Source organism: Paroedura picta, chromosome 8 (assembly GCF_049243985.1).
Source record: "Paroedura picta isolate Pp20150507F chromosome 8, Ppicta_v3.0, whole genome shotgun sequence".
NCBI lineage: Eukaryota > Metazoa > Chordata > Lepidosauria > Squamata > Gekkonidae > Paroedura > Paroedura picta.
The window spans coordinates 54,040,015-54,061,990 of record NC_135376.1 but is presented as its reverse complement, the minus strand read 5'-3'; the positions used below and the strand labels follow the sequence as shown (position 1 = coordinate 54,061,990).

Below are 21,976 nucleotides of genomic sequence, written 5' to 3'. Positions count from 1 at the left end.
ATTTTATCAGTTCCTATCTCACATACATCTACTAGCACTGGATGGTTGCCTGACCCACAATTGTTATGACTAAGAGATATACAAAGAGAATAACAATGGAGGAATGCCAAAGAATGGAGTTTATGAGATAGTCCTATAGTTTAGGCTTTCCTAAGGATATTTTAAAAAGTGAAAAGAAACTGATTTTCAGGTCTACAAACTATCAGACTTGTTTCTTGCTCAACAAGAAACAAGTCTGATAGTATCAATGCTTTCTCAGGATTCTTTCACAAAAAAAATTAACAAGTTTAGCTTGTTCATATGAACATTCCTCCCTCAAAGGCCAAAGCAGCCACTCTGCCTTTTATTGACAGAAACCAAGGCTTAAAGGCTGGCAATACTGCATGGTTGCCTAGTACTGCCTGGCATGTCACTGAGGATATTCATTTTTTTAAAACTACAGGTGCTGCTTCTATTATTTTAGGTGGTTTTACCTACACACTGTTTATGTGCCTCACACCCATATGTCTCTATACAATTTTTAAAAAACAAAAAACATTACAACAGATAGATAAAAGCATTAAAAACAGTCTAAAACATATTACTTTCCCACCAACAGGTTCATGCTATCTCCAAAGCTCTCTAAAATACCTAGTAAAGCCTTACTGGAAACACAGGAGAGTAGCAAAAGTGTTGACCTCTTCTGGGAGGCTGATCTACAGGCCTGAGGCAGCTATTTAAAAACCTGAGCCAAGACCACTGCAAGAGCATGCCTTAACTACCAACAGTAGCTCTCCTCTTTGAAGGAGAAATGTGAATACTTCAAAACTGTTTCCAGAACTGCAGCACTTGTTCTGTTTACCCCAATGGAAGTAAGTTACAAATTGGTTTCTGACTAGCAGTTTAGATGCTCAATGACTGAACGAAGGCAGTCATTTGACTCTAGGTTCATGTTTTCTCCAAAGAAACTATCCAAGAGAAGAATAGATCCGAGTTTCTGATATTTGCAGAAAGTTATTATTTAAAAAAAATATTTTTAAAAAATAAATTATTTTACATTTTTCACAGATAACTTAATCACTGGTAATTTTGTTTGTTGTTATTTTTTCTCTCATTTCATTTACACCAGAGAGATTACAGACACTATTATGGCATCTCGCAGAACAAGTAGACAAAAGCTGTCAGATAAGTTTATTACGGAACCATGTGGCTATGAACTTCTGTGCAATTTAGAAGAGCAAGGTTATAAGTCACAGAGGAGGACAAAAAGCATATCCAGGCTGGAAAGAGAATTGTCCTTTCAATCAAGGATGGCATTCCCGTCAGTTGTGTTATATTGCTCACACCCGTAGATCGGGCTAAAATTACATGATAAGGAAGGATATCCTCAGTATCATGTTGCTCAGTAAGCTAGCCTGCATGCTGTCAAAGGAGATTGTCCAAGATCTTAGCCTCTTGGGGAATGCCTTCCCCACATTATATAACCATTTATTCTGACAGTTTCTTAAAGTGAAAACAATGTGTTGTCAATGTCCTATTAAGTAAAAGAAGATTACAAGTCCCATATATTGTAGTTTTACAAAAACATAATAAAGTCAGGTAAAGTTCCAATTCTCTTTATATCCAGGAAGAAGGGTTATTAGGCAGAGTGATAGGTGTAATTAAAACAAAACTCCTGAGTCAATTTTTTTTAAAGTTACTGTGCTTTAGAATGGTCAGATTAAATACGAGAATTAACAAAAAGACCAATCCCTTTAGCCAAAACAGACAAAAGCCTCACACATTCATCTGAAGGCACAAGGAGCGAGAAGAGGTATGAGCACATCCCCCCCCCCCAATCTCCACAAGTCTGGTTGTCTGCAGAGTGCAACTATGCAGAAGAAGGGGCCACAACTATAGGTAACTTTGTGATCCTCTTTGATCACATGGCCCCTTCTTCCATGTGATCACCCTTGCAGATGACCAGGCAAATGTTCTCCTTCCCAGGGTGTTCAGTGAACATATGGGGCAGTCGTCTGTACCAGGCTTTTGTGACTTTTTGTGGAAGTATAATTGGACGGGAGGATACAAGAGTACAGAAAAATAAAAACTCCTCAGTTCTAGGAGCCAGATGAGCTCTGAGTTCCAAGGTATAGATTCTGATTACTTCACATGTCATTTTTCTTCCTCATTTTCAAGATATTTATTGAATGAAGTGACAACTGGAAAAAGAAGTAATTTTAGGTACAGGTACTGAGTTTCAAGCAAGAAATTTCAATAATGTTATTTGTTCAAGTTCCCAAATGTTTCTTCTTAAACTTAGAAGGAAAATAAATCATCAAAATAAAGTCAGATGTGATGGGGGAGCCATGTCTGACCCATTAATATATAAAGCCAAGGATGAGAATTAGGTTTCCTAACAAAAATGTTAGAAATATGTTACTCATATATGCTTTTTCTTGTAAATAATAGGCCCCATTTTTCACTTCACATGCAAACACAAGAACACATGACTGTCCTATAACACATACTTGGTCCATGTGCCAAGAAGTGTTGGTTTTGATAACCTGCTTTTCACTACCTGAAGGAATCTCAAAATGGCTCCCAATCACCTTCCTTTCCTCTCCGCACAACAGGTATCCTGTGAGATAGGTGGGGCTGAGAGAGCTCTGGCAGAACTGCTTTGTAAGAACAGCTCCAACAGGACTGTGGCTAGCCTAAGGTCACCCAACTGGCTGCATATGTAGCAGTGGGGAATCAAACCTGGCTCTCCAAATTAGAGGCTGCCATTCTGAACTACTACACTAAGCTGGCTGTTTCAAAGAAGAGCCCCAGATGACTGTTTCTAATTACATTTTAAAATATGTTTTTGTTAAACAAGTATTCTTCACATCAGCCATTTATTGCAAAGAAATTCATGTGTCTTTTCTAAAGGTACCTTTTCTGCTGTAGATATATTACATCTATCAAGATACCAAGCTACCAATCTTCTACTGGAAAATAAAATGATCCTTTTGTCTAGACACTGCCAGAACTGTGATCATACAACCCAAAACTAGGCAGAACACTGTAAAATGCTAACAATAAGTGGAGACTCTCATATATAGCATATATGAATAAAAACAATGAATCACAAAGATAAAACACAATAACAGCCATTACAAAATAAGCCAAAGTCCATTGACTCACAAATAGATCCACTCATTGCAGGAAAAGCCTCCACTAGATTCATTCATTAGTTATCTTTTCCCCACCTGGTAGGCAATTTCCATGGAGCCATGGAACCGATATCAGCTGGAACAAATGTTTCACAAGATAAGAGTCCTCATGTGAACTAAACCATGGACAACCGTGCTCATGACAACTGTGTGGAATATGATGGCACGAATGTCACAGGTGTCACAGTGGATTCAATCTGTGACATTTTCAGGGATAAATAACAGAACCCTCTAACTTATGACAAACACTCTCAGCATTCAATAGGTTCTTTCCCCCCTTGTTTTAATGGTACAAAATGCATTCTATATGTACATGGCTGTTCACAGAACTCTTAGCTATACCAAAAGGTTTTGGTAATTAACTTTTAAATGTCAAGCTCAGTATGACAGAGATCATGGTCTGGATTCTATGCACATGAAAGAAAAAGAACCCCGCAAAAGAATCTTTACTGCCTGTTGCCTTCCCCTTTCTCCTAGAGGCCTCCGAACCCCTCCCCTTCCAAAGGTTCCTCCCCAGAGCTGGAAGACCCTGAAGGAATCCATGGCAACTGGGGCTGGGCTTCACTCAGAATCCGCTTTTGGCAGTTATAGTGGGAAGAGGAAAGTAGCAAAGAACTGTTCATAGGATCTAAACCCACATCTAGTTTACAGAATAAAATTAATTTTATTTTGGTGCTTTTAAAAATAAGTACTTTATTAATATACCCCCATGAGACAGTAACAAAAACGGATCTACCTTGCAGAATTTCTGTAAGCAATACAGATGCTTTGCAGATTCCTTTGATTAATGAATGAATTAAGAAAACTGTATGACACACAAAGTGAAATTGAGGAAGAGAACACTTTTGAAAGAGGAGGCGACTATTTTTAGTTACAAAGAAAAAAGAACTAAGAAGTTAAATGCAATACTGCTAGATTTTAAAAAATCACTATGAGAATTGATATTGACCTAGGAGTCATTCAATATGTTAAAGTAACAAATCCATCTGAACACCTAAACATTCATGTTGGCCGACCATATCTTGAATATCAATTCCCGAAGTCAGTTAATGAACTCTTGGCATTTTAAACCTGACTAAATCATTAAGAATGAAGAGAAACAACAACTTAATATTCAGCTACCTGTTCTGCTGAAGGAAATGCTATGGCATTAAGTCAGTGAACCATAAGTAATGTAGAATTTTTGCATTTACCTGAGCAAAAATCTTATCTTCATCTAAAATACACATAACTAAATCCAAGAGGTGGTAATGTCAATGCATAACCTTTTTACAGTTTGAAACTGAAAATACTTTCTAATATTACCACTTCAAGTTTTAGAAAGTAAGAAAAGGAATATCAAGATAATGAAAAGGCAGTATGGTTTGGGTGGGAAGGGGAACTGTGCAGTAGAAAGGCATTTTGGCTGAATTCCATCCGTTCCATTTCTGTACCCTGTAAAAGTTGTGCTGTGAACCTCCACTTCTTTTATCTGTCTGAAATATTCGCAACTGAGACACAGTCAAATCTTTCAGTCTGATTTCTTTCAAGCTCAGTTTTCATTGTTCCAAGGCTAAAAGTTTGCCCCATTCTAAAGCCCTTAGGAACTACATATATGCCTCGATTACTGCAGGCTGAAATTATCCTTCATGGGGCTCAACTCTACCTTTTATACCTGATGTGAAAAAATAACTTGTCAAATACCTTAAGCAAATGAAGTGTCCATTTATTGATGCTGATGGTCACAAATACTGGGGGTTCTTAACATAAATTTTTATTATAGGTGCCACCAAAATTCATATTCAAATTCTTTATACTTTTAAGTCAAGCTTCAGAGAACTGGAATGCTTCCTTCACTAAATGTCCAAGTGTCACTTCCTCCAAGTGTCACTACCCAGATGATTCTCCAGCTTAAATTCTGGATGTATGCCTAAAAAAAGACTTATTCCTCTCCTTTCCTCCTAACCCAATATAACATCTACAGGGGCCGTACTAGCAATGAATCACAGAATCATAGAGTTGGAAGGGGCCATACAGGCCATCTAGTCCAACCCCCTGCTCAATGGCAGGCAAGCAGATGGCTGGCCAAGAGATGAGTGGATGTGCTGTGAAATTAAGATGTTATTTTAACAAGTTCTGAGGTAGTGTGGGAGGATAGGTGAGGAAGATGAAGGGAAGAAAGGGTAATTTTCTCCCATGATCACACCAAGCTACCTGCTATTCCAGCCTTTATCACAGGAGCAGGGAAATTTGATTGGGAGGAGGTGAAAGAATAAGCCTTGCTTCCTCTTTCCTCCTCTAACATATTGAGCTGAAATAAAAGATTTATGCATTGAAAGAAACTTCTGTTTCTTTCAACTTAGGAGGTCTGAAATGGAACATTTTAACAACCAATGAAATGGGATTCTGAATCAGGATCAAGCCATGGGCAAGAAGGAAGCTATTTCAAACCAGGAAGTCTTGGTTCAGAGGGCAATGGGAGGAGGAACCCAAGGATAAACCAAGCTTCTCATGGATAGACCTGAGTTTGTTCATGATGCTGAATGCAGTCACTGTTTCGTTTAGTGGTTAGGAGGATTCTGGTCTTCTAATCTGGCATGCTGGGTTTGATTCTGCACTCCCCAACACGCAGCCAGCTGGGTGACCTTGGGCTCACCATGGCACTGATAAAGCTGTTCTGACCAAACAGTACTACCAGGGCTCTCTCAGCCTCACTTACCTCACGGGGTGTCTGTTGTGGGTAGAGGAAAGGGAAGGCGATTGTAAGCTGCTTTAAGCCTCCTTCGGGTAGAGAAAAGCGGCATATAAGAACCAACTCTTCTTCTTCTTCTTCGACTTATAGAAAATGGTCCAGCTCTCTGCATGTCCACATTTGCACTACTATTCCCAAGTGGTGCTGCAAAATTCATATGCACTTAAATGTTCTAAAGTTTTGATGCTATTCAGAACTGTATTTTATAGCTGATGTTACCTACCTTGAGCCTAACAGGAAGGACAGGCTAATGTAACAAAAATGGCAGGAAGGTCCCGGTGGAGTGACAAGACTTAATCAACAAAAAAGCTCGCTAATGCCTCACATCCAAGTGCCAATTGACTAACATTTCGGCCAAAGATCGAACTATCCTAAATAACTGGGCTGGGCAAGAGCTAGTAGTTGCAATAGAGGAATCATAAAACTCTCATTTAGCTGCCCTAATCGCCATCTCAGCTAAGGTAGCTGCTGTTTTCTGCACAGCAGTTGCAAACCTATTGTCAAAAGCCACAACTAAAAAGACTCAAAATGCTACCAAATGCTATTCTCTCACTGATCTGTTCTCATTGCTTAAAAGTGACTATGGGTCCAAATCAGTACTTGGTAGAAACCAGAAGTTTACAGCTGTTGAAATTCTTAAGCCGTACCAGATTTTTCAATGATGTCATGGCGATACAGTTAATACAAGTCTACTGTCAGATCTACGGATGGCAGTTATGGTTTGTATTCAAGGGACTCATATAATTGAAACGATCCATCTGCTCTGTGTTCTTCTCTGTCTCTCTTTGGCTCTGGTGTGATTACTGGCTGCCGTGTGATATTTGCCAGTGATGTCATACTTAATCAAGCAGCCGTTCACCCTCCGGATCTCTGGAGAGAAATGTTATACTTTGAACACTGAAGTGCGTATTACAGAATGAATCCACCTGTTCTAGGCATTTCCCCCCCTTTACCACCATTACCTTATGGGACCCAATATTTCCTGGGATTCTTAGTCTTGTGAAAGCTGATAGTGTTCTAATTCATCATGAATCCCACATAATTGAGATAATTGGCCCATACCGGGCTGCTGTTTCAATTTCTGTTAGAATGGGACATTTGCCTATTGTCAGGTTCATTCTAAAGGCTGCATTGGGTATAAGCCTTAATTACTTTTTCCACAAGACAGAGTAGGCCGTAGAGGGAACATCATATTATTTGCATAGCTCATTTTAGTAAACTCCGAGACACTAATCTACTCTCCCTCCTCTTGCCTGGGAGTTTGGTCGCCATCTCAGCATAAATCCAAGGAAACAGACACAAAGGAAGTGAGGAGAGAAATATGGTTACCAGTATCGAGGTACATGGAAGAAAAATGAAGGGAGATTATGAAGTCAAGCAGTTAACCAGTACTGGAGCATGACTTTCCAAGTGCCAGCTAAAGACTGGCAGTTCCATCCAAAGGGGCTGCTGAATGTTTTACAGTCGGACTGCTGCATTAAAATAATGTGGCCAAGGGAAAGAATGGCACATATTGATGAATATAAAAACCACACATGCATTAAAGAACAAACTGGGTATTTATGCGCTCTTTCGCAATTGTGGGAATACTGAGATAGTTCTTGGTTGAAGCCAGTTTATTTTGTCTTGTTTGAACTGCTACATATAAAAACCCTGTGTTTACATGCAGGATTATGTCCTACTTCTGCATCTTCTGCCCTATTTCTTGCATCCGTAACTCTGTTCAAGAGCTCGGTAGATCACCATTTGCTTTCTAAATAGTGTCTCGCTATCAGCAATCTAGCAGCTCAGAAGATCTGAAATCCTTTTTAGGAACTAACTGTTCTACAAGTCAATTTGCCATCTACAGAGACAAATGTTTGGCCAAGAGCAAGAACAGACCATGCAGTAACACAGCGGTTCTCAGACTGGGATCCCCAACTACCCAGAGAGACACAAGGGCACATGAAGGGATAGTTAGAATGCTTTAGGGTGCCATCCAACCGGTCATAATAGCTTACAGTAAATGACAATCTCCACCTTGTTGTAATGTGCTCTTCATTTTCAGAAGCTGCCCTTATTCACCAAGTGGGACCTCTCTGCCAGGGGGCTCTTCTTCTACCTCAGGCATACCAAAGGAACCAGGCTGGGTATACTGCTGCTCCTCCAGTGTCCTGCTTTCCTCCTTTAGGGTAACTGCTTTCTGTTAAAGGCAGCAGTGCATACCTGGAGGGGATGAAGAAGGGCTCAAGAAGAACTTGATGGTGCTGATCTTAGATCTCTGACCAGCTACAAGAAGCCAGAGCAATGCATTTGAATGCAGTACAGGGTGGCCAGGCTTGTCAAGATGTTCTGCCCACAGTTACTCAGATTACATTTCTTCCTTCCCCCTCCCCCCCCATAACCAGGTTTATAGCCAGAATTTTTTGTTGTTGGAAGAACACAGTTTTTGTTAAGGGGGCAGTAAGGGAACCATCCCACCTGGGTTGCCAACTCCAGGAGACCTCTGGCTGTGTCTAGTGCACAGCTCGAGAAACTAGGCCCCTGTATTCCCAGAGGCTCCTCCTCCAGCATGGCACGGCAGGCTTTGCCTCAGCTGTGGCTTCCTCCAGGCACCTGCCAGCTGGACTTGAGCCTTGCGCGGCTGCTGCTGCAGTCTCCATTCACAGCCTGGCATCCATTGATGCCTCTCAGGTGCCCTCAACAAATGCCCAGCTCTGCCTCCACTGTCACCCCAGGCCCACCCCTGGCAAGCCTGTATATGAAGGGAGACAACCCACTGGCTCGCTAGGCCCAATTGCCATGGAGACTGCCCTAGCCCTCAGAGGAAGAGAGGGAGGAATGGCACCATCCCTGCCACTGTTGTCTGGATTGGCAATGGAGGCAGAGAAAGCCTCGGCCCTGTAATACCAGCCACCACAGCCCTCACCACTGCCCCTGTCACCAGCTGCCACAGCAGCCACTCCCAGACTGTGGGAAGCTCAGCCTACCAGGTATCCTGCATGTCACCTAACACAAGTGGACCAAGGCTGAGAAGAGCGCTGAGAGACAGAGAAGGTTGAACTCCAGATGCCCTGTGGGGAGATCAGAGGCCACAAGCGGTTCAAGTGCCACATCTCCTTGTGCCTACCTCTGGCCACTGCCTATCAGTGCTCAGCGCAGGCACACCAAGGAACCTTCCCCACCACAGAAGTGCTTGCCGCAGCCCCTCACCTAGCTCTAGGGCACTGCCACCCTGGTGGGTGGGCACTGCAACTCCTGCCCTTTCTCAGGCCTGCCTGTACCTCACACAAGACTGGAAAGGAGCAGCATGTGTGCGTAAGCACGACAAAGGGAATAGCAGGGCAAGGGAAAGCAGCCACTTAGCAAAGGGTATGCTCAATCTGCAGGTCCTTGCAGTGCTGGGTCAGTCACATTGCAGAGTGTTGAGTCTCCTTTTTGTTATTTGGTTGCCAACCTCCAGGTAGGGCCTGAAGATCTCCCCAAATTACAGCTGATATCCAGACCAGATCATTTCCCTTGGTGGGTCAGGGAGTAGGAATGGCTACGTTGGATGATGAACTTCCTGGCATTATATGCTGCTGAAGACCCTCTCCCCCCAAACCCTCCCCTCCCCAGGCTCCACCTCCAAATCTCCAGGAATTTCCCAACCCAGAGTTATCAACCCTTTCTAGTTAACGTGTGGGTGTCATAACCTCTTTCCAGACAAATAAAGGGGGAAAGATGCATGACTCACGGCCTCCTCTTGAAAAGCATGAAGGACTGCTTAGAGATTTTCCATGCCATAATAGGGGCTCAGGTGGAGCTCCAGCCTTTCCAAATAGGGGGAAATTGATTTATGGCAAAAACAGTCATTTGGCCATTATTTGAACTGCATAAATAAGACCAGTCCTTTGTTCTGTGGATTAGTTAATCTGATGCAGCTCCCTTCACTTGATCAATTATACACAGATGGCAAAATGAAATGAAAATGGGAGCCTTCAGTTGCTACAGTTTGAGATTCACTGTTGTAGCACATCTTTATCTTTTCCTCCTTTGAAAGACTTGCTACAGTGTGTGTATATATATATATATACCCTGCCCTTTAAGCTTCTTCTGCTGCGAAATATTCTCACTTGTCCCTTCAGCTCTTAACTTCACACATTTTAGGGATTTACTACTGACAAAAAATGATTTTAAGCATTAATGGGTAAAAAAGAAACCTCACAAAGCTCCGCAGCAAGGAAGGCTAATCTGGCAACATAAAATGATGCAGTTAGTCAACTATTACTTCTACTCAAGCTTTCTATACAGATTCAGGGCACAATGTTTCAGAAAGTCAAGATAATCTTGTAGTGAAAAGAACACATTTTACAGCTAAATTGTACCATGAAAATGAACACAATTTCTATCAGCCATTGTCTTCTGTTAAAATTACTTTGACAAAAATGGGGTATTTTTGTTGCTATTTAAAAAGCAAGCCTCCTCAAATGTTCCTTTATCCACAGAATTGTTCAGTCAACTGATAAAACTATTCTGTCTCCTACTTATGTACTATACATCTTCTATTTGTAAAAGCCAACACAACGTATACACATGGCAAATTTAATTAAATTGGAAATAAAATGGATGTATTTTCTTGTATCTGGTGTTAAAAGTGAACACAGAGGCTTGACTCATATTTTCTCTATTGTGTGGCAATTAACACCGATTATAGAGAGGGAACTTGTAGAGGAATTACTGTTGCATATTTGTGGACAGCTATGCGTAACAATGGGGAAAGGGCAACAGACTGACAAAACAATGGTTCTATTTATGTACAGGAAGATGAGTGAAAGAATTAAAAAGTCAGACGAGTGACTTTACTTCATGATAATTGGCACTAGAAAACAATACACAGTAGCATTTTGTCACCAGTGGGATTTAATTATACTCAGTTAATTATATTGATGTGTCAACAAAAGGGCAGGAACCAAGCCTTTGAAAGAAGACAAAGAAAGTCATTCTACAAGCTGATGAGGATGTGGTGGGAAGAAGAAAACATTGCTGTAGCTTGGTGGTAATACAGAATGGCATTTTCATTCTGTAGACAAAGTAGGATGAAAACATGAGACCAAATCATATGGAAAGATGACGATGCAGAGGGGCTGTGAATCTAGAGCCCAGCGCTTGCCAGGGAGACAGGGCTTCCCAATTTAGCAACTATCAGGAGGCCAAGGAGGTAGGTTTTTCTATGGAAGTGATGCCAGTTCTTTCTAGCAATTAGTCTGTCACCATGTTTTTCCCGCCCACAAAAAAAGAGGTAGGATGGGGTGTCCTTTGCTAATAGAGGTAAGTGATGTGAAAAACCTCAGCCTGAAACATGGGAGAGTGTTGGTCAGAGTAGACAATATTAATTGTGAGAATCCAATGGCCTGAGTGAAAGGAAGCTTACATGGTTCATGTGCATGTTTAAGCATAAGTCTAGTTCTCACCCAGATGATAGGCTGAGGCATGGATGATACTTATAGTCTAGGTCAGGGGTAGTCAAACTGCGGCCCTCCAGATGTCCATGGACTACAATTCCCAGGAGCCCCCTGCCAGCAAATGCTGGCAGGGGGCTCCTGGGAATTGTAGTCCATGGACATCTGGAGGGCCGCAGTTTGACTACCCCTGGTCTAGGTGGTTCACAGGATTAATCCTCCATATGAAACAAAAGTCCCCATAGAAAACAACATGTCTGGGGAAATGAAATAATCCTTATCCTTGACATTTAATTGTTCTTTGTGAAGGAGATTTAACAGTAGAATAGTACTAGTTAGTCACAGGCTTCCATTCTCAGTGAAAACTAGGCCTTTACGTCAAAAAATTTCTTTGATCAACTTCATTACTTCCTTGCAAGCTATTTTTTATGCAATCACCTGGGCTGGATCTAATATTAGAAGAAGAGCTGCTTTTTGTAGGCCCTGATTTTCACTACCTGAAGGAATCCCAAACCAGTTTACAAACAGCTTTCCTTTCCTCTCCACACAACAGACTAGTCCAAGATGACCCACCTGGCTGCATGTGGAGGAGTGGGGAATCAAATCCAGGTCTCCAGATTAGAGTCTACTGCTTTTTAATCAGTATCAATATGCTGACTCATACCGTTTATGCACTGGGAATTTCACTGCCCCAGTTCCCATGCAGGAGCACAAATTGGGTGCGGATGAGGTGCACCAGGCCAAATGCTCCCCCATGTGGGTGCAGGAAGGGGTGGAGCAACCTGCCACAACTAAAGCTCCAGCCTGCAGCCTGGCATGAAACCTCCAGTGCATAAACAGTCATAGAGAGTTTTATAAGCTTCCATTTATACATATATGTCTATGTAGACATCATCCTGAGAGACATTTCACTAACTTTTTAGATAAAGCCAAATGATGGTTTACTAACCCAGGATGTTTTAGTTGTGATTCAATGAGTTTGCTCCAATCAATTTGGTCTCTTCTTGAATGCCCTTATCTTTCATCACCCGTGAACAGATTGTGACAGCAAAACAGCCCTGGACTAAATGGACCCAGATATCCTTGTAGTGCTACCAGGTCTTCTTGACTTGGTCATGGGCCATAGTCATCATGGCGATGAGTGCATGCCTGCCCATCCACTGAGCCTATATCCATTGTTTTTGCCATGACCCTGGTCTGAGCCAAAGAGCCCCTAAGGCAGGGGTAGTCAACCTGTGGTCCTCCGGATGTTCATGGACTGCAATTCCCATGAGCCCCTGCCAGCGTTTGCAATTCCCCTGCCCTAAGGTGATGCCTGCATCATGTGGACCACTTTGTTTACTTGGTACTTGTCAACAGTGGTCTTCCTGGGCAGTGACCCTCTAGGAACTTTCTTGGTAGGTTCAAGGACCATTCTACCCTTTATACTGTTTTTCCATTGTGCCTCAAAACTCACTCCGCAGTGCCATTGCTTTTTAACAAGCATTGCTAAAATGTCAAAACTCCTCTGTTACAGCAAGTCAAACAGCATACTCATGCTTGCTGTGGCACCAAAAGATGGATTGCCGGAAGGCGAACATATGAAGATGGCTTATAACACTGGTCCGTCTATCTCAGTCTTGTCTGGCTGACAGCGCTTCTTTCTGATTGACACTCATTATCTAAACTCCTTTGGAAATGCCAGGGATTGAATGTGGATCTTTATCCAAGTTAGGGTTGCCAACCTCCTGGTGGGGCCTGGAAATCTCCCAGAATCGCAACTGATCTCCAGGTGATAGAAAGTAGTTCCCCTGGAGTAAGTGGCTGCTTTGAAGGATGGATTTCATGTGGCCCTTGCCTAGGTAAGAGGGATTTAAGAATATGGGCACCAAAAAGCATCATGATATCATGACAGGAACTGCATTTATTCAACCAGGAATCACTTGTTGTTGTTGTTGTTGTTGTAGCTTGCCCTTCCCAGTTAGACTAGACTACAAAGCCTTGACTCATCCCAGACCTTGCCTTCACATCTTGTTTTTGGAAACAGATAATTACTCAGATTACACTTGGGTTTGCATTCAAATCTTGTTAGTCCTTGGACTACCTGAAAGTGTAGCAATGAACATAGGCTACCCATCATGACCAACTCATGCAACCTTGAATTTCTTTTTACAAATTCAACTTCCTCAAGTGGCTGATGACGCGGGGACAGGAATTTGTAACCCCTCCTCTTCATAAATGTAAAATTGAAAATATTATACATCATATCCTTTGGCTATGCATTGAGATATATTAATATATAATTACACTTTAGCTGCAGATTCCCTCAAGCTACACATTCCTAGTAATAGAAATATATTGCAGCTGTAGCAAATTGCTAGACAGGTATGATTCCCCCCCCCCAAAAAAAATTGATTCTGCGTAGTACTAGATTGTCTCCTGGCTTCATTTTATGTTGAAAAGATTCACAAGAAAACAAAGCACATGGTTGTTGCCTGTCTCTAAAGAGCAAATGGATACATTGCACACTTCCATTAAAAAGGCCTCTAGAGAAACACAAACTTCATTTAATGACTAGTGTAACTTCCTATGTTGAACTGAATGACTAAATTTCAGTTTAAAACATGCTCACTTGCTCATTATGTTAACCTAAACCAGACTTACACTTAGGTCTCAAGGACCATTCTCTCAAGCTATTGTTACCTTTAGCCATGGCTGAAAGATCATGAAGCTGTCTGGACAAACTTATTTATAAAGATAGTTCTTGTTATTAACAATTCCGAAATGGAGAGAAAAGGCTGAGAAGGAATAGGCATTTCAGATAAACTATCCAGATTATCCTGTTACAGTAAAATGGCACATTTCAATCAATTCTTCTGACATCTGCACTGATTCTTCACACTTTTTACATTTACAGAAAAACTGGGAGAACATTTGAGTAGTTCCATCATCTTACTCCAGAACAGATTCCATGTTTTACTATGGCTGAAGAAAGGTATATATTGTGGGTTGTATATATTTGCCTTGAAAACCAAAAGGAGTTTCAATATGATATTAGTAGTTCTTTTTTTTGGGGGGGGGGGATTTCTGTTTTGTTTGTTTGGAACACTTCTTTGTTGTTGTTGTTGTTATGTGCGAAGTCGTGTCCGACCCATCGCGACCCCATGGACAATGATCCTCCAGGCCTTCCTGTCCTCTACCATTCCCCGGAGTCCATTTAAGTTTGCACCTACTGCTTCAGTGACTCCATCCATCCACCTCATTCTCTGTCGTCCCCTTCTTCTTTTGCCCTCGATCTCTCCCAGCATTAGGCTCTTCTCCAGGGAGTCCTTCCTTCTCATGAGGTGGCCAAAATATTTGAGTTTCATCTTCAGGATCTGGCCTTCTAAAGAGCAGTCAGGGCTGATCTCCTCTAGGACTGACTGGTTTGTTCGCCTTGCAGTCCAAGGGACTCGCAAGAGTCTTCTCCAGCACCAGAGTTCAAAAGCCTCAATTCTTTGACGCTCGGCCTTCCTTATGGTCCAACTTTCGCAGCCATACATTGCAACTGGGAAGACCATAGCCTTGACTAAACGCACTTTTGTTGGCAGGGTGATGTCTCTGCTTTTTAGGATGCTGTCTAGATTTGCCATAGCTTTCCTCCCCAGGAGCAAGCGTCTTTTAATTTCTTTGCTGCAGTCCCCATCTGCAGTGATCTTGGAGCCCAGGAAAATAAAATCTGTCACTATCTCCATTTCTTCCCCTTCTATTTGCCAGGAATTGAGAGGGCCGGATGCCATGATCTTTGTTTTCTTGATGTTGAGTTTCAAGCCAACTTTGGCACTCTCCTCCTTCACCCGCATCAACAGGCTCTTTAGTTCCTCTTCATTTCTTTAGCTTCCAAGTAATAGCCTTGCTTGCTCCAATCATGTGCATTTTGATAAATCTGGATTTTGTAAACTATAACGCAGTGTTTGTGGCATCAATAAGCCTTTGCATAGTCTCCAAACCACAGAAAAAATAGCCAAATGTGCAAAGAACAGGCCATGTAGATTATAGAGAGATGAGCTCCATCTCATGTGTGACAAGTTTTCCAAACAGGAACAAGCACCGTTTGTCATACTAATTCAGAGGTGGTGGGCAGATGGGTGGACATTTGCATTCCTCCCACCCCCAAGTTGCCTATGTATAAAGGACATCAGACAGCTGTCAGGATGGGATACATTATGCAAACCTGTGGGTTGGGATTATTTGAGTGTGAGAGTAATAAAGGATTTGCCTAGCAAACAAAGCGGTGCTGGACCACTTATCAGTCAATGAATTGGGCTTTAGTTACAGTGGCACAGATGGTTGCTTGCACTGCAGCAGCGAGAAGTAATATATAGGATTGGGCATTCAGCCTCAGGAAATACTGAAATCCCATATTTCTGCATTTCAAATCCATAGTAAGACAAAGCCTTAAATTAAAATCAAGTTTCAAAAAAGTTCATTATATAGGAGATCTATTTCCTACAAGTTTGCATTTTCTGTAGTGCAGGGGCAATAGGCAGAAACATCTTCAGCATGATAAATAATTCAATATGTATGGAAGGGTAGCAGCAATGCAAATAGCAGGATTATGATGATATGAACAGGACCGTATATCCTTTAAACCTATGCATTATATCTCAATTACTATCACAGATGATTGTCTTTCAGCTGTAGATCAACCTGGATCAGATTCTGCAAATTCCATATGGTGGAGTTATTCAGGAAGGCTTCTTATACTGATACCTGAATGTTTTATGGGTATTGTGCGGTGTATATACTTTGTAGTGCTTTAATTTTTAAAACGGTGTCTCATTTTACTTTTATAACCTTTTCTGAGTCTGCTTTTTAGAACAAGGCAGTTATCAATGCTCAGTTTATTATATGCTGGGCATCCTCTTCAGGACCAGAGTAGTTACATCACTCCAGGGTCTCCTTATTTGCCTCTTTCAGTTAGCTAGGGGTCAGGAGGACCTCACTAACCTGGCTAAATATCTCACTAGCCATATTTTCCTCTCTCTCTCTCTCTTTTTTTTTTTTTTTTTTTTTGCTATTTCTCAGATATGCTCCCAGGCTCTTCTTTCTGAGCCCTTTTCCTATAGGTGCTGTATAATTTTGAATGGTTTGAGGAGGTCACCTCTTGGGCTTGGGAAGTTCTCAAGATACACTCAAGGCTTGCCATATTTCTCTCTCTGTTTTTTGCTATTTCTCAGACATGCTCCTTGGCTCTTCCTTCTGAGCCTTTTCCTATAGGTGCTGTATAATTTTGAATGGTTTGAGGAGGTCACCTCTTGGGCATGGGAAGTTCTCAAGATACACTCAGGGGTTGCTTGAGGCATCCCATGGGAGCTGCTGTGCAGCTAGAGCTTCTTCTCTAGGCATCACCCAGGGGGTCGGTAGGTATATTTATCTCTGGTAGAAGACAAAATGGCCTTGGTCACGAGTGATAGAAGGTATGGAAAGAACTGTGGTGCTTCCATGCTGTTGGCATGGATTATTGATACTCAGAGCAATGAAGCAGGGATGGGCAAAAACTGCATTTTTATAATTTGGTCCATGGTTCGTGGCTGAACCACAAACATGGACCTACATGAAGCCATATGATGGTTCATGAACCAAACTGGTTTGTATATGTGATCCATTTAAAGTTTAAGCATCTACTGTGAGCCATTTAAACCATCCTGTTCTGCTTCCTGCGGCTATGAAGTGGTGGAGAGCAAAACGAGAGTTAAATGGGTCCATTTAATCTTCCACTTGTGATCTTCCCTCAAAGCAGCAAGCAGCAGATTGGGAGGGATAAAATGCCTCCCAGCTATTTAGCTCTCCCAGTGTCAACCCTTACCATGATGCTTCAACTATTTATCCAGTCTGGAATGCAAAGAGATTCTTTTCATAAAGAGAGGGGCTTCTGGTCTACCTCCCTGCCTGAAACAGTGCTGTGCTTGATCAAGGATTATACACAGACTGGCAGCTTGCGATTTCCAACTTCGCTGTGTCCCAGCCAGCCTGAGATGCAACAGTTTTGAAGGTGGTGGTGATATAGATCAGAAGCAGTCTTCAAATTAATCTTCTGTTCAGATGGGAGTAAGATTTTCTGGGTTCCTCCCCCCAAAAAACCTTTGCTATGTCTCAGCAAGCTTGGAAGGGAAAAAAGTTTCCAGTGCTGGGAGATCTGAAGCTGACTCAGTTGATCCTTCTAATTAGTGGAGTCAGTTTCTGAAACACTCCCCCGTCCCGCCTGTCCTATTAAAGAACATTTAATGTTTCCTAGCAAAGCAAAAATTCCCAGAATATCCCACAATCAGCAGACAGTTAACTTCTGGAGAATCCAGTTTGATTTGTTTGGATTATTTAATGTAAACTGAACAAATCTGTGTTTGGATTGTTTGAGCACAACTGAACAAATCTGAGTTTAGCTCATAATCTGAACGTAAATGTTGAACATAGAATGTTTGGCTACCTCTGCTGCAAAATTTGTGGCATCCCTAACTGTGAAATGGAACAAGCAGCAATTTTCCTTCTATTTCAAGTTCCTTACATTGATCCACATGCTTATGTAAGCCCAGTTAGAATAATTCACAAAAACTACTTCAGTAGTGTCCAGCATGGTTTTTATTTAGGTTGATTTTATTTAACATTGATTTCTTTTAGTTTGCAAACTACTTTCAAGTTTTTACAAAGGAAAGATGGGATGTAAATGTTGAAAATAAATAAATAAACAGATCAGCTTACAATAGTATAACTGTCTTCTTTTTGTGGTCCGGGCAGAGGGTCTAGGCAGTAAATACAGACAGGCAACATTTAGAAGTATTAATATCATCAAGTTACTCATTTCATTAAATTAATTTCATTTTAAGTATTAATCATATTGAATAGCAAAATTTCCTGATTTTGGATTTCTCTTCATGATACATGAAGTCCTTAAATAAAACCTGTCAATAGGTTTGTAATCAATGTAAACTGGAAGCAATTACTATAGTATTCAAGAGCAACCTGCTCCACAAGTCATTTCAATTGAAGCACACAGACTAAAGCTGTTTTACATTCAAGTGGGTAGCCACGTTGGGCTGAAGTAGCACAACAAAATTTGAGTCCAATGGCACCTTTAAGGCCAACAAAGATATATTCAGGGTGTGAACTTTTGTGTGTAGGCACACTTCCTCAGACAAAAGAAGTGTGAGGAAGAGTGCATGCACACGAATGCTCACGCCTTGAATAAACCTTTGTTGGACTTAAAAGTGCCATTGGGCTCAAATTTTGTTGTGTTGTTTTACATTGCTATTCTAAGCAGAGTTACACCCTTCTAAGTATACTAAAGTCAACTTAGAAGGGTGTAACTCTGCACTATGAGTGTACAAAAATCAGAATCAAACTGACTCTCATGAACAAACAGACAGGCTTATCATTATCTATGGATACCTTGCCCCATTCTACCTGTGGTCTAGATTAACTGGCTTTTGGGTAAGTAGGTTGATTGTGTCCAGACTGAGATAGTGATAAAACATTTTGATTTTTTTGTAATAAACAATGCATTATAAGAACAAAGTCTGAGTCCAGTCAGTGGCCTTTTTAAGACCAAGGAAGTTTTATTCAAAATATAAGCTTTTGCTATCTTCAGATAGCCGAAAAAAGTGTGCTTGTACACAAAAGTTTATACCTGGAATAAAATCTTCTTGGTCTTAAAGGAGCCATTGGACTCACACGTTGCTTTGCTGCTTCAGACCAACACAACTTCATATTGAATCTAGCTTCATGAAAGGATTATCTGTACTGATTAAATCTGAACAGCATCTTTTGCACGAAGCCTGGGATTTGTTATATGCTGCATATAAACTAGTATAATTTAGTATTCAATTTTCGAACTAATTCAGAAAGTCTTGGAATTTATCTGATTAGTTTAGGTACAAGATACACACACAAGTGTTAAGATGCATTAATTGAAAACAATGTTAACAGTTAATTTTCTGCATGCTGTTGGATCTAAATCAATCTAAAAGTTGATTTACACTGTAATTAATTAATTGATTAACTGCTTGCTTTTGAGAAATTATGTGCCATGAAGGTGTGTCAACACACATTGCTGTCAAACAGCTGCCAGATAATGTACCAAGTATAATAGCTTCGTGTGCACACCGCAACTCATTTTTATGTATTTAATATTTATTTATCCTATGACTCCGTCAGATACAAACACACTTAATTACTAATTCTTATGAATGCTGGCTATGAGAAAAGATTTATTGCAATTTATGTAAAATGGATTCAGTAAAATAGAAGCAGCTTCATATTGTGGCTGGATCATTCTCTTATTTCTAGAGGTGGATAAATATGATTTCTCAGTCAACACATTCTGTAGGGGGTTGTACTAGATGACCCTGGAGGTCCCTTACAACCCTATGAATCTATGATTTTAATACCTCAACCAGCACAAGTGATCTCTAAATGCCACCACTTGCCCCATTATACTGTAAAAAAATACAAGAATGCATGAATAAGAAAGGCTACATGTGTGTGCTTAAAGAGGAAATAAATACCACCATCCAACCCCCAAAGATCCACTCAGAAGATTTTTTAGAGGAAACTCAGTGGAGTACATAAGTGGAAGGACTATTTTCTGCTTCCTCAAGGAAACAACATAAAATTCTCAACATGGCCTCATCTATGGATGCCTAAATCTAAAAACTGGAGCCATGAACAAACCTGAGAAAAGCCCCAGATTTAAAGAAAAATCTGAAATCTAAGTGAACAAAGAAACAAAACTGAATGAATAATGGCAGGAGTGGGGGGTGGGTTAAGTCCCTCAAGTAATAGAAGCAGTGCCTGTACCATTAAGAAAAGAGATCTTAGTGGCCATTGGGGGAGGGGAGTTGGTAGGCAACGATTATAGTATTGCCAGTCTTAAAACTTTGACTTCCAACTGTAAAAGGCAGGGGTACAGGATTCTTTCAAGTGGTACTTTCAAGTGGCCAAATCTCAACTAAGTGACCTGCTATCACATGAGTTTTGCAACTTGGTCAGACTTTTCTGAGGAAGAGGCTGCCAAGGGGAGGAGAGGTGAGGAAGCTGATGCCTATTGTGCTAAGGTAGTTACATTGTCAAACTAAGATCCAAGATAACCATACCTGAATTCACAGTCTACAACAGAAGCTTTTTGGGCTTCTGGGCTTTCTGGGCTTCTGACCTTGTGCCAGTTATAGCATGTTAACCTAGTCTACCTCAGCTAGTTGCTGTAAGGATAAAATGGAGGTGTAGAGAATGATATAAGCTGCTTTAGACCTCCACTGGGGTGAAAGGTGCAGTTAAAATGAAGTAAAGAAATAATAAAGGTGAAGAATCAGGGAGGAAGTAAAAGAAAGCCTGGTGGGTGAGGGAGAAGGAAAGAAAGAAGCAAAGAAAGACGAGAGGATACTGAAACTGCTAGAGGAAGAAAAAGCAGAAATTGTGTGGGAAGAAGATACAGTTGGAAATAAAGTGACCCCCCCAACAGTCCTCGTGGAATTTCCACTTGTCATTGTATTTAATTCTCAACATGGCTCCTCCTATGGATATTTAAAACCATGGTTCAAAGCATGCAGAGAAAAAAGAAACCTTTCTCCATAACTGGGGGCACACCCCAGTTTGCAGAAAAAAAGTTAGAAAAACAAAGAGTTAAATCTTCCAAATAGGCAATGCACTTCTGGTGGCATTCCCCCTCCCTGGGAGCCCAAGGGGGATGTGTAAACAAGCTAAGGTGGGTGGGATGGGATCCCATGGGTGTCCACAATAATATCAGACTGCATTATTATAGTTTATATAAGGCTTACCTCTCTATTCTTCTTCAAGGCCTTCCAACCCTACCCCCTCCCCCACCAAACCCCCTTCTCATTGTTTTCCTGCTCAGGCTTGACAAAACTCTAAGGTTGTATTGTCCTTGCTTCACTTCTCTTCAATTTGCTTCTTGTTGTACTTTGCCTCATCATCTCAATGTTTCTCCTTGTTTTGCCTTTCACTTGCCCACGTTTTCTCTTCAGTCCCATTTAGATCAGCACCCTTTAGTTGCCCACACTGTTATAGTAAAGGAGGCCCTTTGAACTTCCCACTTAGTTTCTGCCAGTTTGTGCTCAGCCTAGGCACTCCCTCTCATAAGAAATCATGTGTCATCACAAGCCAGATCCTAAGTAGATCAATTTACCCAAATTCTCTACATGCTATTTCAGCTGTGAAAACTGACCTTAATGTGTATGTAAAATATGCTTCAGTTTACCATCAAAACACAGTTTTATATAAATAGCAAACTTTTAATGGAAACATTGTGCCTGCTTCTTTTGCTGTTTATGTAAAGGCTTTGAGGGGTTTCAAATAGATTGATTTTAAAAAGCGCTTTAATAGCAAAGACTTTGAAACACCACCTCAAAAATAGGTCAGACTAACTGACTAAGTACTGCTACAGAGCATGAAAGCCTGGATATGTTTTCTCATGCTTTTTTTTTTCCTCCTGGGAGCTCCCATAGATCATTCCTCTCTGCAACAAAAGAATAAACAGACTGAGCTTCTACTAAAGCAAACAAACTGAGCTATCCTCGGAGAAACATCAGCAGAGGTAATTCAGATATTGAGCAATGACGTTAAAATGTAAAGATATACAGGTAGATCTTCATATTTAATTTTTGTATTCTTTAAAGGAA

At 41.0% G+C, this 21,976-nt stretch overlaps 1 protein-coding gene across 3 annotated transcripts in view; it reads right to left on the bottom strand.

The window, feature by feature from the left end:
• The window catches only part of ATRNL1 (attractin like 1), a 627,115-nt gene that overhangs the window by 145,173 nt on the left and 459,966 nt on the right, over positions 1–21,976 (bottom strand). The window contains exon 28 of one of the 3 annotated variants that reach the window (XM_077349872.1): positions 17,907–18,085. The exons of the other annotated variants lie outside the window; for them this stretch is intronic. Within the exon in view, the coding sequence (XP_077205987.1) occupies positions 18,041–18,085 (45 nt within the window). The 3' untranslated portion in view covers positions 17,907–18,040. Of the gene's footprint in view, positions 1–17,906; positions 18,086–21,976 lie in introns of those variants that run through there. 3 annotated transcript variants of the gene reach the window in all.